Here is a 13139-nt window from a genome sequence, read left to right as displayed (position 1 = left end):
GCATAGTACAGTGAGACTGCATTCAAAGCTGGACACTGAAGAGTGCTTTTACCACGATTAGGGCTCCGCGTCAGTCATGGCAGTCACGGATTCCGTGACTTTCCGCAACCTCCGTGACTTCTGCAGTGCCCAAGCAGCAAGCCAGCTACTGGAGCAGCCCTGAGCAGCTGTCCCCAGCCGGCCAGAGCAGCCGCAGTCCACGGCCCCGGGCGGCAGGCCCCGGCCGGTTGGAGCAGTTGCAGTCTGTGGCCCCCAGGAGCTGGAGCCGCTCGCCCCAGCAGCCCCTCCCACCCCCATTTAAACAGGTATTTTTAGTATAAGTCATGGACAGGTCACAGGTCGTGAATTTTTGTTTATTGCCCATGACTTGTGCATGACTTACTAAAAATACCTAGGACTAAATTGTACCCTTAACCATGACCTACACATGCAAAGAACCTACCAAACAGAATTGACGCCATTCCCTACAGCATGTGGATAAATTGGAGAGAGTCCAGTGAAAGGCAACAAAAATGATTAGGGGTCTAGAACACATGACTTATGAGGAGAGGCTGAGGGAGCTGGGATTGTTTAGTCTGCAGAAGAGAAGAATGAGGGGGGATTTGATAGCTGCTTTCAACTACCTGAAAGGGGGTTCCAAAGAGGATGGCTCTAGACTGTTCTCAATGGTATCAGATGACAGAACGAGGAGTAATGGTCTCAAGTTGCAGTGGGGGAGGTTTAGATTGGATATTAGGAAAAACTTTTTCACTAAGAGGGTGGTGAAACACTGGAATGCGTTACCTAGGGAGGTGGTAGAATCTCCTTCCTTAGAGGTTTTTAAGGTCAGGCTTGACAAAGCCCTGGCTGGGATGATTTAACTGGGAATTGGTCCTGCTTCGAGCAGGGGGTTGGACTAGATGACCTTCTGGGGTCCCTTCCAACCCTGATATTCTATTCTATGATTCTATAAGGAAATAGTCTTCAATCAGCGAAAGCACATTCCCAAGTCAAAGACGCAAAGGAAAGCACCGCCACAGAGCAGATTGAATTTGAGGGGTGTTCTCACAAAGACAGAGCAGCCCATAGCACAGTGTATAGTTTAGTATGCTATACAGAGCTCAAACTGCTCATCTGAGCTATGCACATGGTGACATTACAATCCTAGAAACTAATTCAAAATGACTCATGATTCCAATAGAAGCAATTGGTGAGACACACCAAGCAGAAGAGGGACCTTAGTCAAGAAAATTGTCTGCTCCAGTGTCATGTACACATCTTGTAAAACTACATGTCCATCTGCTGTATTTTCTCTCCATTCACTCAGCTATACCAGCATGGTCTTGTTAAAAAAATGCACGGCTGAGTAAGCAAAACATTTTCATTCTATTTTGAATACTTTTTGGAAACCTCTGCTAAAATCCAGCCGTTTAACGAGCAGAGCAGTGGGCACATCTATCTTACTCAGGATATCTACCTTTAATCCAACAGCCTTCCCATAGTTTGAGATTACTGTTCTATCTCCTGTCCTCTGCAGTCCTAATGTCGTGCTAGTGAGGATGGCTTAAAAAAAAACAAAAAAAACAAAACAAGTTATCTGGTATGGGCATCTACTGCAGACATTTCAAGCCCTATAATCCCACACATTTGGTTTTGAGACAGGAATTCATGATCAGAAAGATATGAATAATCTGGAAGGTAGAGATAGGGTCCAGAGGGCCCTAGATAAATTGGAGGATTGGGACAAAAGAAATCTGATGAGGTTCAACAAGGACAAGTGCAGAGTCCTGCACTTAGGATGGAAGAATCCCATGCACTGCTACAGGCTGGGGACTGACTGGCTAAGCAGCTGTTCTGCAGAAAAGGACCTGGCGATAACAGCGGATGACAAGCTGGATATGAGTCGGCAGCATGCCCTTGTTGCCAAAAAGGCTAACGGCATATTGGGCTGTATTAGTAGGAGCACTGCCAGCAGATTGAGGGAAGTGACTATTTGGCACTGGTGAGGCCATATCTGGAGTACTGCGTCCAGTTTTGGGCCTCCCACTATAGAAAGAGGTAGGAAAAATTGGAGAGAGTCTAGCGGAGGGCAACAAAAATGATCAGAGCACTGGGGCACATGACTTATGAGGAGAGGCTGAAGGAACTGGGCTTGTTTAGTCTGCAGAAGAGAAGAGTGAGGGGGGATTTGATAGCTGCTTTCAACTACCTGAAAGGGGGTTCCAAAGAGGATGGATCTAGGCCATTCTTAGTGGTGGCAGATGACAGAACAAGGAGCAAGGGTCTCAAGTTGCAGTGGGGGAGGTCTAGGTTGGATATTAGGAAACATTATTTCACTAGGAGGGTGGTGAAGCACTGGAATGGGTTACCTAGGGAGGTGGTGGAAACGCCATCCGTAGAAGTTTTTAAGGTCCGGCTTGACAAAGCCCTGGCTGGGATGATTTAATTGGTGTTGGTCCTGCCTTGAGCAGGGGGTTGGACTAGATGACCTACTGAGGTCTCTTCCAACCCTAATCTTCTATGATTCTATAACCTCAGCGCCCTACAAAGAATCACTGTTGAGAAGCAAATGGTTATGCACGGAGTTTCAGATATCTATTGTTTATTGTGGGTGTGACGTTGCATCCCATAATGCTTTACAGAAATATGATTATGAGTGTAATTATGACATAACTGGAATAGGTTTTATGCTAGATATGCCATGTATCATATCTTTGCAAAGGTTATGTTCTTCTGCATGTATTCATCCTATTTGTATGTATGTATCATTTTTATATCTGAAGTTACAAGCGTTGGCTCTATGCTTGTATTTAAAGTGTTTGCTGTAGAAAGCACATTAAGGAAGATTCGGTCAACACACTTCGAAGGGGTTAGTCAAGTAAATGGAAGTACTTGGTTAACAATAGACCTTGACAGACACCAGTACATATCTAAGCTTTCAGCTTGGCCTGTAGACAACTGAGTCATGCATGGACATGTGACTTGCCCATGTGATTCCAATACTCCATGCTGAGCTATGATTCTACACAAGAGAGAAACTATATAAACCCCTGGGAAACCACTCCATTTTGTCTTCAGCTGGCTCAAGAGGTAGCCTCTCCACCCCCAAAGGATACCTGAAAGAAACTGAAACAAAGGACAGTAACCATGGGGGTGGGAGTGATTGCTGGACCCACACTAAAAAGAAATTAGTCTGTAAAATAAGCTTATTGAAACATCTGAGGGTGAGATTTCATCTGTAATCACTTTCTTACTGTATTAAGCTTAGACTTCCGTGTTTTATTTTATTTTGCTTGGTAATTCATTTTGTTCTGTTATTACTTGGAACCACTTGAATCCTATTTTTTGTATTTAATAAAATCACTTTTTACTTATTAATTAACACAGAGTATGTATTAATAGCTGGGGGGCAAACAGCTGTGCATATCTCTATCAGTGTTATAGAGGGCAAACAATTTATGAGTTTACCCTGTATACACTTTATACAGGGTAAAACGGATTTGTGGTTTGGACTTCATTGGGAGTTGGATATCTGAGTGCTGTAGACAAGAGCACTTAAGCGGTTTTCAGTTAAGCCTGTGGCTTGTGGGGAATGTGGTTCAGACTTGGATGTGTGTTTGCAACAGGCAAGCATGTCTGGCTCATACCAGGCAAGGGACTGAAGTCCCAAGCTGGCAGGGAAAACAGGCTCAGGGGTAGTCTAGGCACATCAGATGGCAGTCCTAAAGGGGTTTCTGTGATCCAACCCATCACAGTGGCAATACAACTTTAAATCTCCTCTAGGTACAACCAAGATATGTTTCACAGCTAATTCAGATTTCTGTCACTTGTTAAGCTCAAAACCTGAGCTACATAACGGTGCTCAGAAATCTGATGAGGTTTAACAAAGACAAGTGCAGAGTCTTGCACTTAGGATGGAAGAATCCCATGCACTGCTACAGACTAGGGACCAAGTGGCTAGGCAGCAGTTCTGCAGAAAATGACCTAGGGGTTACAGTGGACAAGAAGCTGGATATGAGTCAACAGTGTGCCCTTGTTGCCAAGAAGGCTAACAGCATTTTGGGGTGTATAAGGATTGAGGGATGTGATCGTTCCCCTCTATTCAGCATTGGTGAGGCCTCATCTGGAGTACGCTGTCCAGTTTTGGGCCCCACACTGCAAGAAGGATGTGGAAAAATTAGAAAGAGTCCAGCGGAGGGCAACAGAAATGATTAGGGGGCTGAAGCACATGACTTATGAGGAGAGGCTGAGGGAACTGGGATTATTTAGTCTGCAGAAGAGAAGAACGAGGGAGGATTTGATAGCTGCTTTCAACTACCTGAAAGGGGGTTCCAAAGAGGATGGCTCTAGACTGTTCTCAGTGGTACCAGATGACAGAACAAGGAATAATGGTCTCAAGTTGTAGTGGGGGAGGTTTAGATTGGATATTAGGAAAAACCTTTTCACTAGGAGGGTGATGAAGCACTGGAATGGGAGGTGGTGGAATCTCCTTCCTTAGAGGTTTTTACGGTCACACTTGACAAAGCCCTGGCTGGGATGATTTAGTTGGTGATTGGTCCTGCTTTGAGCAGAGGGTTGGACTAAATGACCTCCTGAGGTCCCTTCCAACCCTGATATTCTATGATTCTGTGCTTTGGAGCACTTAATAGTCCACAGGCTGCAACCACTAATCCTGTCAATGTGTGAACAATGAAACTTTACATGAACCAAATTAAGAGAGAATACAAAAAGGTTTAGAGTGCTAAAAACACTGCCCTCTGTTTCCAAGAAATATACTATGGGAAAATTCATCAGGAGGACAGGTGGAAAATTTTAACTGTGGGGAAAACTGCATGGACCCCCTCATTTTAAGGGCTTTTTAGCCATGTTTGCTGTGTTCCTCAGAATCCAAGTTATTATTGTTTAAAAATATGGGTTGAGTCCATGTTTTTCTTTCTTTGAAAAGAAAAAGCATCCCATGCAAACTGCTGCACTGCTACTGTGTTCACACACCCAAAACTAAGTGTCCAATCAACAGTCAGCAGCAGTTGCCCAGCATGGTCTGTGCCCCCTCACTTCATTCATCCCAGCAAGGTGTCAACACAAAGCCTACTAGGGAACCGTTAAATAACACCATGGATGAGGCACCATGGTGGAGTGAATAGGGCAAAATGATGTGAATCTGAAGACCTGGGTTCTTATACCAGCCCTGCCACTGGCTTACTGTCTGACCCTGAGAAAGTCAATTAGGCCTCATGTAGGCTGGGGGTTAGCAAACAACCTCTTAAAAAGTTTAGTATAGTCAAGACACACTGCCTGGACTACACTATACTTTTAAAATGTGTAGCTTAACATACGAAGGATCTTCAAATCCTAGCCTAGACAAGGCCTTGGCTAGCTCTGAGTCAGTTTCCCCATGTGTAAAATGGGGATAATGATACCAATTTACATAAAGTTCGTAAGATCTACAGATGAAAGATTTTATGATTTGAGTACGATTATAGGAGCACCATGAAGATAAAAACCTCTCACTTTTTATGAGTCCATTGTCAAAAGTAATGCCTAAAATGACTAATAAATTAAAGAAAGAGTATTTCTTTTTTCCTACTTGTTTGCATTGCGTATTAAACAGCACTCTGTAGTGTCAGTTTCATTATTTCCCCTCTATAATCAGTTCTGCCTATTTGTATAGGTCTTTCACACAGCAACAAGTGAGAGAAACACTTTAAAATACAAAAATATGGCTATAAAAGCATAAAAATCAGCAAGAGGACTCAGGCAGGTGTGATTCCTGAAATGACTTTTAGCTCACCTTTTGAAATTTATGAGAATTCATGACAATAGACATTCTGACATGAAAAACATTCTGCTGAGGTTTCAGAGTAGCAGCCGTGTTAGCTGCTCTGATACTTTTCTATGTTCTAACTACTGTACATCTATATTACTGGGCAAGGGACTGCTGTGGTGCCACTAGAATCTTACCCTTTGAAATTCTCTGAACATGTAAAGAAATGACAATTAGATCTAAGCACACTATCACCACTTTGCCAGGATTCCCAGGGCGATTAACCCATTTTTCCTGCCATTACACCAGCTGGCACTTTGCCGCACAGGCCTTCGCAGAGCTCACAATTGTCTATCATATCTATCTCCTGTAAAAGTAACACCTCAGTGACCCTGTCTATGCTATAATCTTCATAAATAATATCCAGCTGACATTTTTAAAACATAGGTATTTTTGTGTAAACAGGGTGACCAGATAGCATTTGTAAAAAAGCAGGGCACTATTTAGGGGGAGGAAAAAGTTGTATATACAAGACAAAGCACTTAATATCGGGTCACCTATGTCACAACCATGTTTAATGTCATGCTAACTAAAATGTCTAAGTTAACTGATTTTCTAACACAATGCTTTTTCTCAGTATGTACATGGACTGAGCTTGTATCGCAATTAGCTCACCAGGGACCTGTGATGAAGTGTACGTGCCCACTGAAAAGGAAGCAGGAAAGAAGTTAATTCCCTGCAAAGGAAGGCAGGCAGAGGACCTGCTCAGGGCTCAGGCCAGCAGTGCACACAGCACAATGGGTAAGTACCGTGGGCTTCGCACCGCTAGAATCAGAACTGGAAGGGACCTCGAGAGGTCATCTAGTCCAGACCCCTGCACTCAAGGCAGGACTAAGTATTAGCTTCACAGCCACTGCTGTGATCAGAAATGTAATGACAAAACTATACAAGACCACCACCTTGGGTACTGCCCTGAAAGCCAACCCCACTGGAGGAGCTTCCCATGTGAAGGGAATTGTTCTAGAAAAAGTTGGTGTAGAGGCTAAACAGCCAATCAGAAATAGCTTCCACCTGGACTCAACCGGGCACTCAGTTTAAAAAGGCTCTCAGACAAGATTACTTGATTCACTCTGTGTGAATCAAGTAATTTAAGGATTGAATAGATGTTTAAGGACTGAAAGAAGTCTAGGGCCTTGTCTAAATTACCAAGTTTTGTCACCAAAAGGCACACACACTACAATGGGATTTTTGTCACGAAAAACACCCAGTTTGGAGACAAAAAACTTCCACCCCTACGAGAGACTTGTCTTTTTCCCTCCGTTTATTGTCCGCAAAGAGCCAGTGTAGACACTGCTGATTGTTTTGTCAACAGAACTGGCTTTGGCCAGTATCCTACAATGCCTGCCCTGATTGCTCTGCTCAGTGTTTTGATCTCTGGTGCCCTGCAGGCATGTGCCCCTCCTCTTTCAAAGCTCTGGGAAGCTGCTCTGTTTGGGGAACAAAGAGCAAATCATTGGAATGCTCCTGTTCTGCCCTGCACTAGGAACACAGCAGCAGGCAGACAGCTGCTGCAGTGGGAAGCGGACAGACTGCTGTGCTGCTTTGCCATTCCTCAAATGTTGCTCTCGGCAGCTGAGGGGGCTGTGGGAGAACTCAGAATCCCAAGATGCGCAGGGATCAGCTCTTCCTTTCCACAACACTGCACTGTGGGATACATACCCACGGTGCATTGCTCACCTTGTCAATGATGGTGTCCCCTATGCAGACATGATCTGTCAACAGAGGGAGCAAGTGTGAACACCCTTTGGCGATTTTTGTTTTGTCAACCTTTGGGCGTCGACATAAGTTTTGTCAACAAAACTTGGTAGTGTAACAAGCCCTAGCAGTAGCTTCTTATCAATGACCGAAAGCTGAAGGTCCAATTTATGAAGAACATGCAAAATTTTCTGGGTTTCTTTCCTTTATTTTGCAGGATCATTTGAGTGTCACATAGATCTATTTTCATTCAGATGGCCTCATTATGAGAAAGACCCTCAACATTTAATTTGTACGAAGATTACATTTTGCATTAAACACAAGCACAAACTGGGGAGGGTGGAATTCCATGTGTTTTGATGCAAAACTACCACAGTAATGAAAATTCACAGAAAAGCTGGGCCTTGCAGGCACAAAATCAACTGAAATGAAACTGTAAAATTGTTTTATGTTAAAATTTCTCAAGGGCTTAACCTGCCCATCAGTAACCCTAGCAAGTCTAGGTTCCTCCACTTAGCAGGGAGCACAGACAGAATGAACTCAGGGCTTTATTCTACAAATACTTAATGTGTATGTAGATAATACTTAGTCCTGCCATGAATGCAGGGGACTGGACTAAATGACCTCTCGAGGTCCCTTCCAGTCCTATGATGATGTTTATGTAACTTTACTCATGAGAGCAGGCTGACCTCAGTGGGACTATTCACATGCATAAAGCTATGGGCTAAAGCTATTACAGGATTGAGGATATTATGGGTTTGTCTGCACAGATCTACTTGTTTAGATAAGTCCCTGTGTGGGCAATCCTAGATGCAGTTAGAAATGGCTTATAGCATCCACACAAAGGTTTGCACAGGTTTAGCTAAAATGGTGCAAATTTGTGCAGGCAGGCCTGAGTCTACACCCTAGCCTCCCTTACATACACAAAGAAATAAATTTAACATTGCCCTCTCCCAACTCAACAATTCTTCATCTAGACCCCACCCTAGTCTCTGCCTTAAGTACAGATTGCTAAAGGTTTGGCAAAAAGACTAGAAATTTAATATAGTGAAGGATCATAAACTCAGGATATGTCTACAGAGGGATAAAAGTATGGCTGCGGTTGGCCCAGGTCAGCTGACTTGAGCTCACAGGGCTCAAGTTGCAGGACTAAAAATTGCTGTGTAGACGTTGGGGCTTGGGATGGAACCCAAGCTCTGAGACTGTCCACCCTCACAGGGTTCCACAGCCCAAGCCTGAATACCGACTCTGCAATTTTTCAGCCCTACTGCCCGAATCAGCTGACCCGGGCCAGCCAGAGATTTTTTTATCCCTGTGTAGACAAACAAAGGAGCAGTTCCTTTGTTTATGTTGGAGTTTGTTCAGAAGTTGGAGTGAGAGATCTTAAATAAATTGGGAGGCCAGCAAGATCATCATGATGGCAGTGAGAAAGTTTAATGTGGAAGAGAAAGAAGACTCAAGTATAGTTTGAAAACTAAAGTTGTTACTTTTCTTGACCTACATGAGGCATTTAGGCTTTGAAGAATGGCCTATAAAGTTCCACTGGGTAGGGTAGAGCTCACAATATGCAATTACCTGGGGGCCTGTGAAGGAAGGGCAAAGCCAATGGTTTGACTTAGGTTTCATCACTGATGTGCAGTGTTACCAGCTCCGATGCTGGGAGAAAGTAAGATGATGAAAAGATCACACAAAGAAAGATACTGTGTGTGCGCAAGTCCCATACAGTTCTGAGGTTTTGGTTTCAGTATGCTTTAATGAAGAGAAAATCAAACTCTTACCTGCCCTGTTCCAGTAAGACTATATCCTTCCATCCTAGCTTGGAGAGGTGGTATGCAATGGAGGTGCCCACGATTCCACCACCACAGATTACCACCTGTGCCTGAGCTGGCAGGGAAACGGGGGGAGGCTCTGCCGCAGATGTGGTCATGTGCCGGAAGCTGGACGTGCTTCTCCATCTTGGGCTGGCTGTCCACCACCGGACATCTGACAGTAACCGAAGAAACATCCCAACGGGTGTCAGTCAGCTTTCTCGAGACACCACCTACACACGTTAAGATGCTAGCTCGCTGCCACTTCTTCTAGGGAAGGAAAAAGCAACAGATTATTATTACCACTTATCAGAAAACATGTGCACAAAGCTGTTCTTGGGAACTCAGGGGTAGGGAGGAGGAGCGTAGCGACTGGGACAATGTAATACATGATGTGCAATAAGGTATCTGAAAGCCTCTATACTGACAACTTGGGATCTTTAAATGCTGATGGTTGAGTAAGCAGGAAAAGAGCCTGTGCAGACTTTGAGAGTTCTCAAAGAACAGCCTTACTACTGAAAGGAACTAGACAGATCAGGAGACTGATGAGGCCCAGAGTTTCTCTCTTCTAAATTTGGCTTAGCCCAGTAATGAGGAAGAAAACAAGATAAAGTTTTTACATATACCCAGGACGTCTGTTCCAGGTGACAAGAGCTGCAGAGAAAAGGCTCTTGCACCAACAGTGGCAAGATCATGTGATGAGACAGAGAAGATGCCAATGTGAACTGAAAAGGAGGACCTGTGGCACCTTAGAGACTAACCAATTTATTTGAGCATAAGCTTTCATATTTCCCCTTGTTTTTGACTACCCCCTTCCCCCGCCCCCCTCCCCAGACATTCTTGTTAAACCCTGGACTTGTGCTGGAAATGGCCCACCTTGATTATCAAACACATTGTAAGGAGAGTGATCACTTTAGATAAGCTATTACCAACAGGAGAGTGGGGTGGGGGGAGAAAACCTTTTGAAGTGATAAACACCCATCTTTTCATGGCCTGTGTGTATAAAAACATCCTCACTGCATTTTCCACTTTTATGCATCCAATGAAGTGAGCTGTAGCTCAAGAACGCTTATGCTCAAATAAACTGGTTAGTCTCTAAGGTGCCACAATTACTCCTTTTCTTTTTGTGAATACAGACTAACACAGCTGCTACTCTGAAATGTGAACTGAGTGGAGGGTGCAGGGAATGAAATAGAGAAAGTCGAGTCTATGAAGGACTGTAGAGAATTTTTAACTGGCTTCTGAAATTAATTGGCAAAATGTGGAGTTTAAGAATGAGTGATACGTTTGTCCTTTATTTGAATGGAGAGGCACAGCCTGCACGAACTAGAATCCAGACAGCTTTGACTTGAGGCTATACAGTTGCTTCATAATGATGCTAGTTTGATCATGGATGCTGCTGAAGGCTCCTTGCTGTACAGTTAGCATTGCTCAGCTTGATACACGGTCTAGTCCCACTGCTATGATTCACACACTGGAGCTCACCAGTTATAACATTTCTCCCTTTCTTCAGTTTACCCCCAACTAGTGTTCCCTCTAATTTTCCCCACCCACGTGCAAAATGAATTTTGTTATGTACATCAATATGGAAGTGATGTGTGACATATCACCTCCATATTGGTGCACATAACAAAATTCATGTGGTGGGGTGGGGCCAAGGAGTTTGGAGTGGGGGTGGGGGCTTAGGGCTGAGGCAGAGAATTGGAGTGCGAGAGGGTGAGGGCTCCAGCGGGGCTCCTTGGGGCTACAGTGGGGAGAGAGGATTCCCCCCCCAGCAGCAGCAGCACCACCTGGACTTGGACTTGGACGGGAGAGACACCTCTTCCCCAGCCGTGCCAGGTCCAGGCCTAGCTGAGCCAGGGGAGGGGCACCTGTCCCCTGGCCACAGCAGGTCCAGCTCCTGGGGGAGGGGTGCCTGTAGCCCGGCAGGTCAAGGCCAAGCCGGGTCAGGGCCAAGGGGCACCTCTCTCCTGGTTGGGGCAGGACTGGGTCAGGGCCAAGGTGCCTGTCCCCCAGCCGTGGCCTTACAATCTCATTTTAGACATGTCTGACAAGAGTGGACTCCAATGGAGTTTGAATTTTAATGGGAGTTGGGCACCTACCTTAGATTTCTTTAAAGCCCCAGCCATTATTACCACCTCATAATCATGAGCATCATGCTAGAAATCACAAAAATGTAGAGCTGAAAGGAACTTGAAGAGGTCATCAAGTCCATCTCCCTGTGCTGAGGCAGAATTAAATTCATGTAGATCACCCCTGCCAGGTGTTTGTCTAACTTATTCTTCAAAGCCTCCAATGAGAGAGATTGCACAAGCTCCCTAGATAACTTGTTCCAATGCTTAACTATCCTTATAATTAAAAAAACGTTTTCCCTAATACCTAACCTAAATCTCTCTTGCTGCAAACCACGCTAATTACTTCTTGTCCTACACCTGGTGCACATGGAGATCAATTGGCCACCACCCTCTTTATAACAGCCCCTAAAGAATCTGAAAACTGTTATCAGGTTCCCTACACTCCCCCTCCTTGGCATCTCTACATGAAACATACCCATCTCTCTCAACCTTTCCTCTTCGGTCAGGTTTTCCAAACTGCTCTTTTTACTGCTCTCCTCCGGACTCTCAACAACTTGTTCCCGTCTTTCTTCGCGTAGCACCCAGCACCGGCCCCACCAGCGCCAAGAAGAGTGGCGCTCCCACTCCCCAACTTCCACACACGAGACACCTATTAACACGCTTTCTAAAGCGACATCGGTCTTCTCTCCGCAGCAGCATTACTCTCGACTGGCGCTCCTGGCGTGACCCGCTGAGCCTGCTCGGCGGCCGCCCCGCCGGCGCGCCCCAGTCCGCAGCCGGGCGCTGACCTGGCCCGCTCCAGGGGAGCGCTTCACGCTGCTCACTGCGCAGCCTCCTCCCCTAGGGCGGGAGCCAGCCTCCGACCGGTCACGGCCGCTTCCCAGCCTGACCCCGGCTCGCGGCGCGTCTGCCGCCCCTCGCGGCTTGAGCTCAGCCGCCGACCCCGCCAGGCCAGCGCCCCGCCCGTCCGCGCCCCGCAGCGCCCCGCGCCCCCCAGCGCCCCGGCCCGGCCCCCCCAGCGCCCCGACTGTCCGCGCCCCCCAGGCCAGCGCCCCGCCAGGCCAGCGCCCCGGCCCGGCCCCCCCAGCGCCCCGCCAGGCCAGCGCCCCGCCCGTCCGCGCCCCGGGCCCCGGCCCCGGCCCCGGCCCGGCCCCCCCAAGGCTGACCCCGGCCGGCCAGGACCCAGCCGCAGCGAGCGGGGCCGCCCCACCCCGGCCGGCCCCAGGCGCGAGGGTCACGGCGCCCAGGGTCACCTCTGCGCGCGGAAGGGGGGTCGTTGCCTCAACTGCCGCGAGCTTCGCCCGCGCGCGACCTCCCGCACTTTACGGCTCTCGCCCACAGTACGACAACGGCGCGCGGACCAATCAAGAGCCATCCCCGTCTCCTCCAGCCCCTCCCCCTCCCGCGCCCCACGTGGGCTTGTTGCTGCTGGAGACCAGCAAGTGCGGAGGGCGGGGCCTGGGCTTCCGCTTTCAAGACACGACGGGGGCGGGCCGGGGCCGGAGACGCAAGCGGCGCCACCACGCTGTGGGCGGGGCGAGCTGAGGCCCCGCCCCCGCTGGAGGCCTGTCAGTCAGCGGGCTCCGCTGGGAAGGGGGGCAGGGCTCGGAGAGAGAGGGGGGCTGGGCGGGGCGGACATGGGGCACTGGGGGAGGGGCATGGGATGGGGAAGAAAAGGGGGGCGAAGTGGGGGCAGGGGGAAAGAGGCACTGGGGGGTGTCCCCCCCCCCCAGAGACCTCCCCCACAGGTCTGTGTGC

General features: G+C 47.4%; 1 protein-coding gene across 7 annotated transcripts in view; it reads right to left on the bottom strand.

Annotated features, from left to right (window-relative positions):
- PDPR (pyruvate dehydrogenase phosphatase regulatory subunit) overlaps nucleotides 1-12768 on the bottom strand; it is a 68428-nt gene extending 55660 nt beyond the window's left edge. For 2 of the 7 annotated variants that reach the window (XM_048870650.2, XM_075118245.1), the window contains exons 1-2: nucleotides 12635-12741; nucleotides 9277-9576 (exon numbers count right to left, since the gene is read on the bottom strand). In XM_048870650.2, coding sequence (XP_048726607.2) covers nucleotides 9277-9503 — 227 coding nt within the window. In that variant the 5' untranslated portion in view covers nucleotides 9504-9576; nucleotides 12635-12741. Of the gene's footprint in view, nucleotides 1-9276; nucleotides 9577-11856; nucleotides 12301-12547; nucleotides 12573-12634 lie in introns of those variants that run through there. The other 5 variants (XM_075118240.1, XM_075118243.1, XM_075118242.1 and 2 more) reach the window with 5 other exon arrangements.
- Between the last annotated feature and the right edge of the window lie 371 nt (nucleotides 12769-13139).

This window comes from Caretta caretta, chromosome 12, assembly GCF_965140235.1.
Source record: "Caretta caretta isolate rCarCar2 chromosome 12, rCarCar1.hap1, whole genome shotgun sequence".
In the NCBI taxonomy this organism is placed as follows: domain Eukaryota; kingdom Metazoa; phylum Chordata; order Testudines; family Cheloniidae; genus Caretta; species Caretta caretta.
This window is presented reverse-complemented; position numbering and strand designations above follow the sequence as displayed.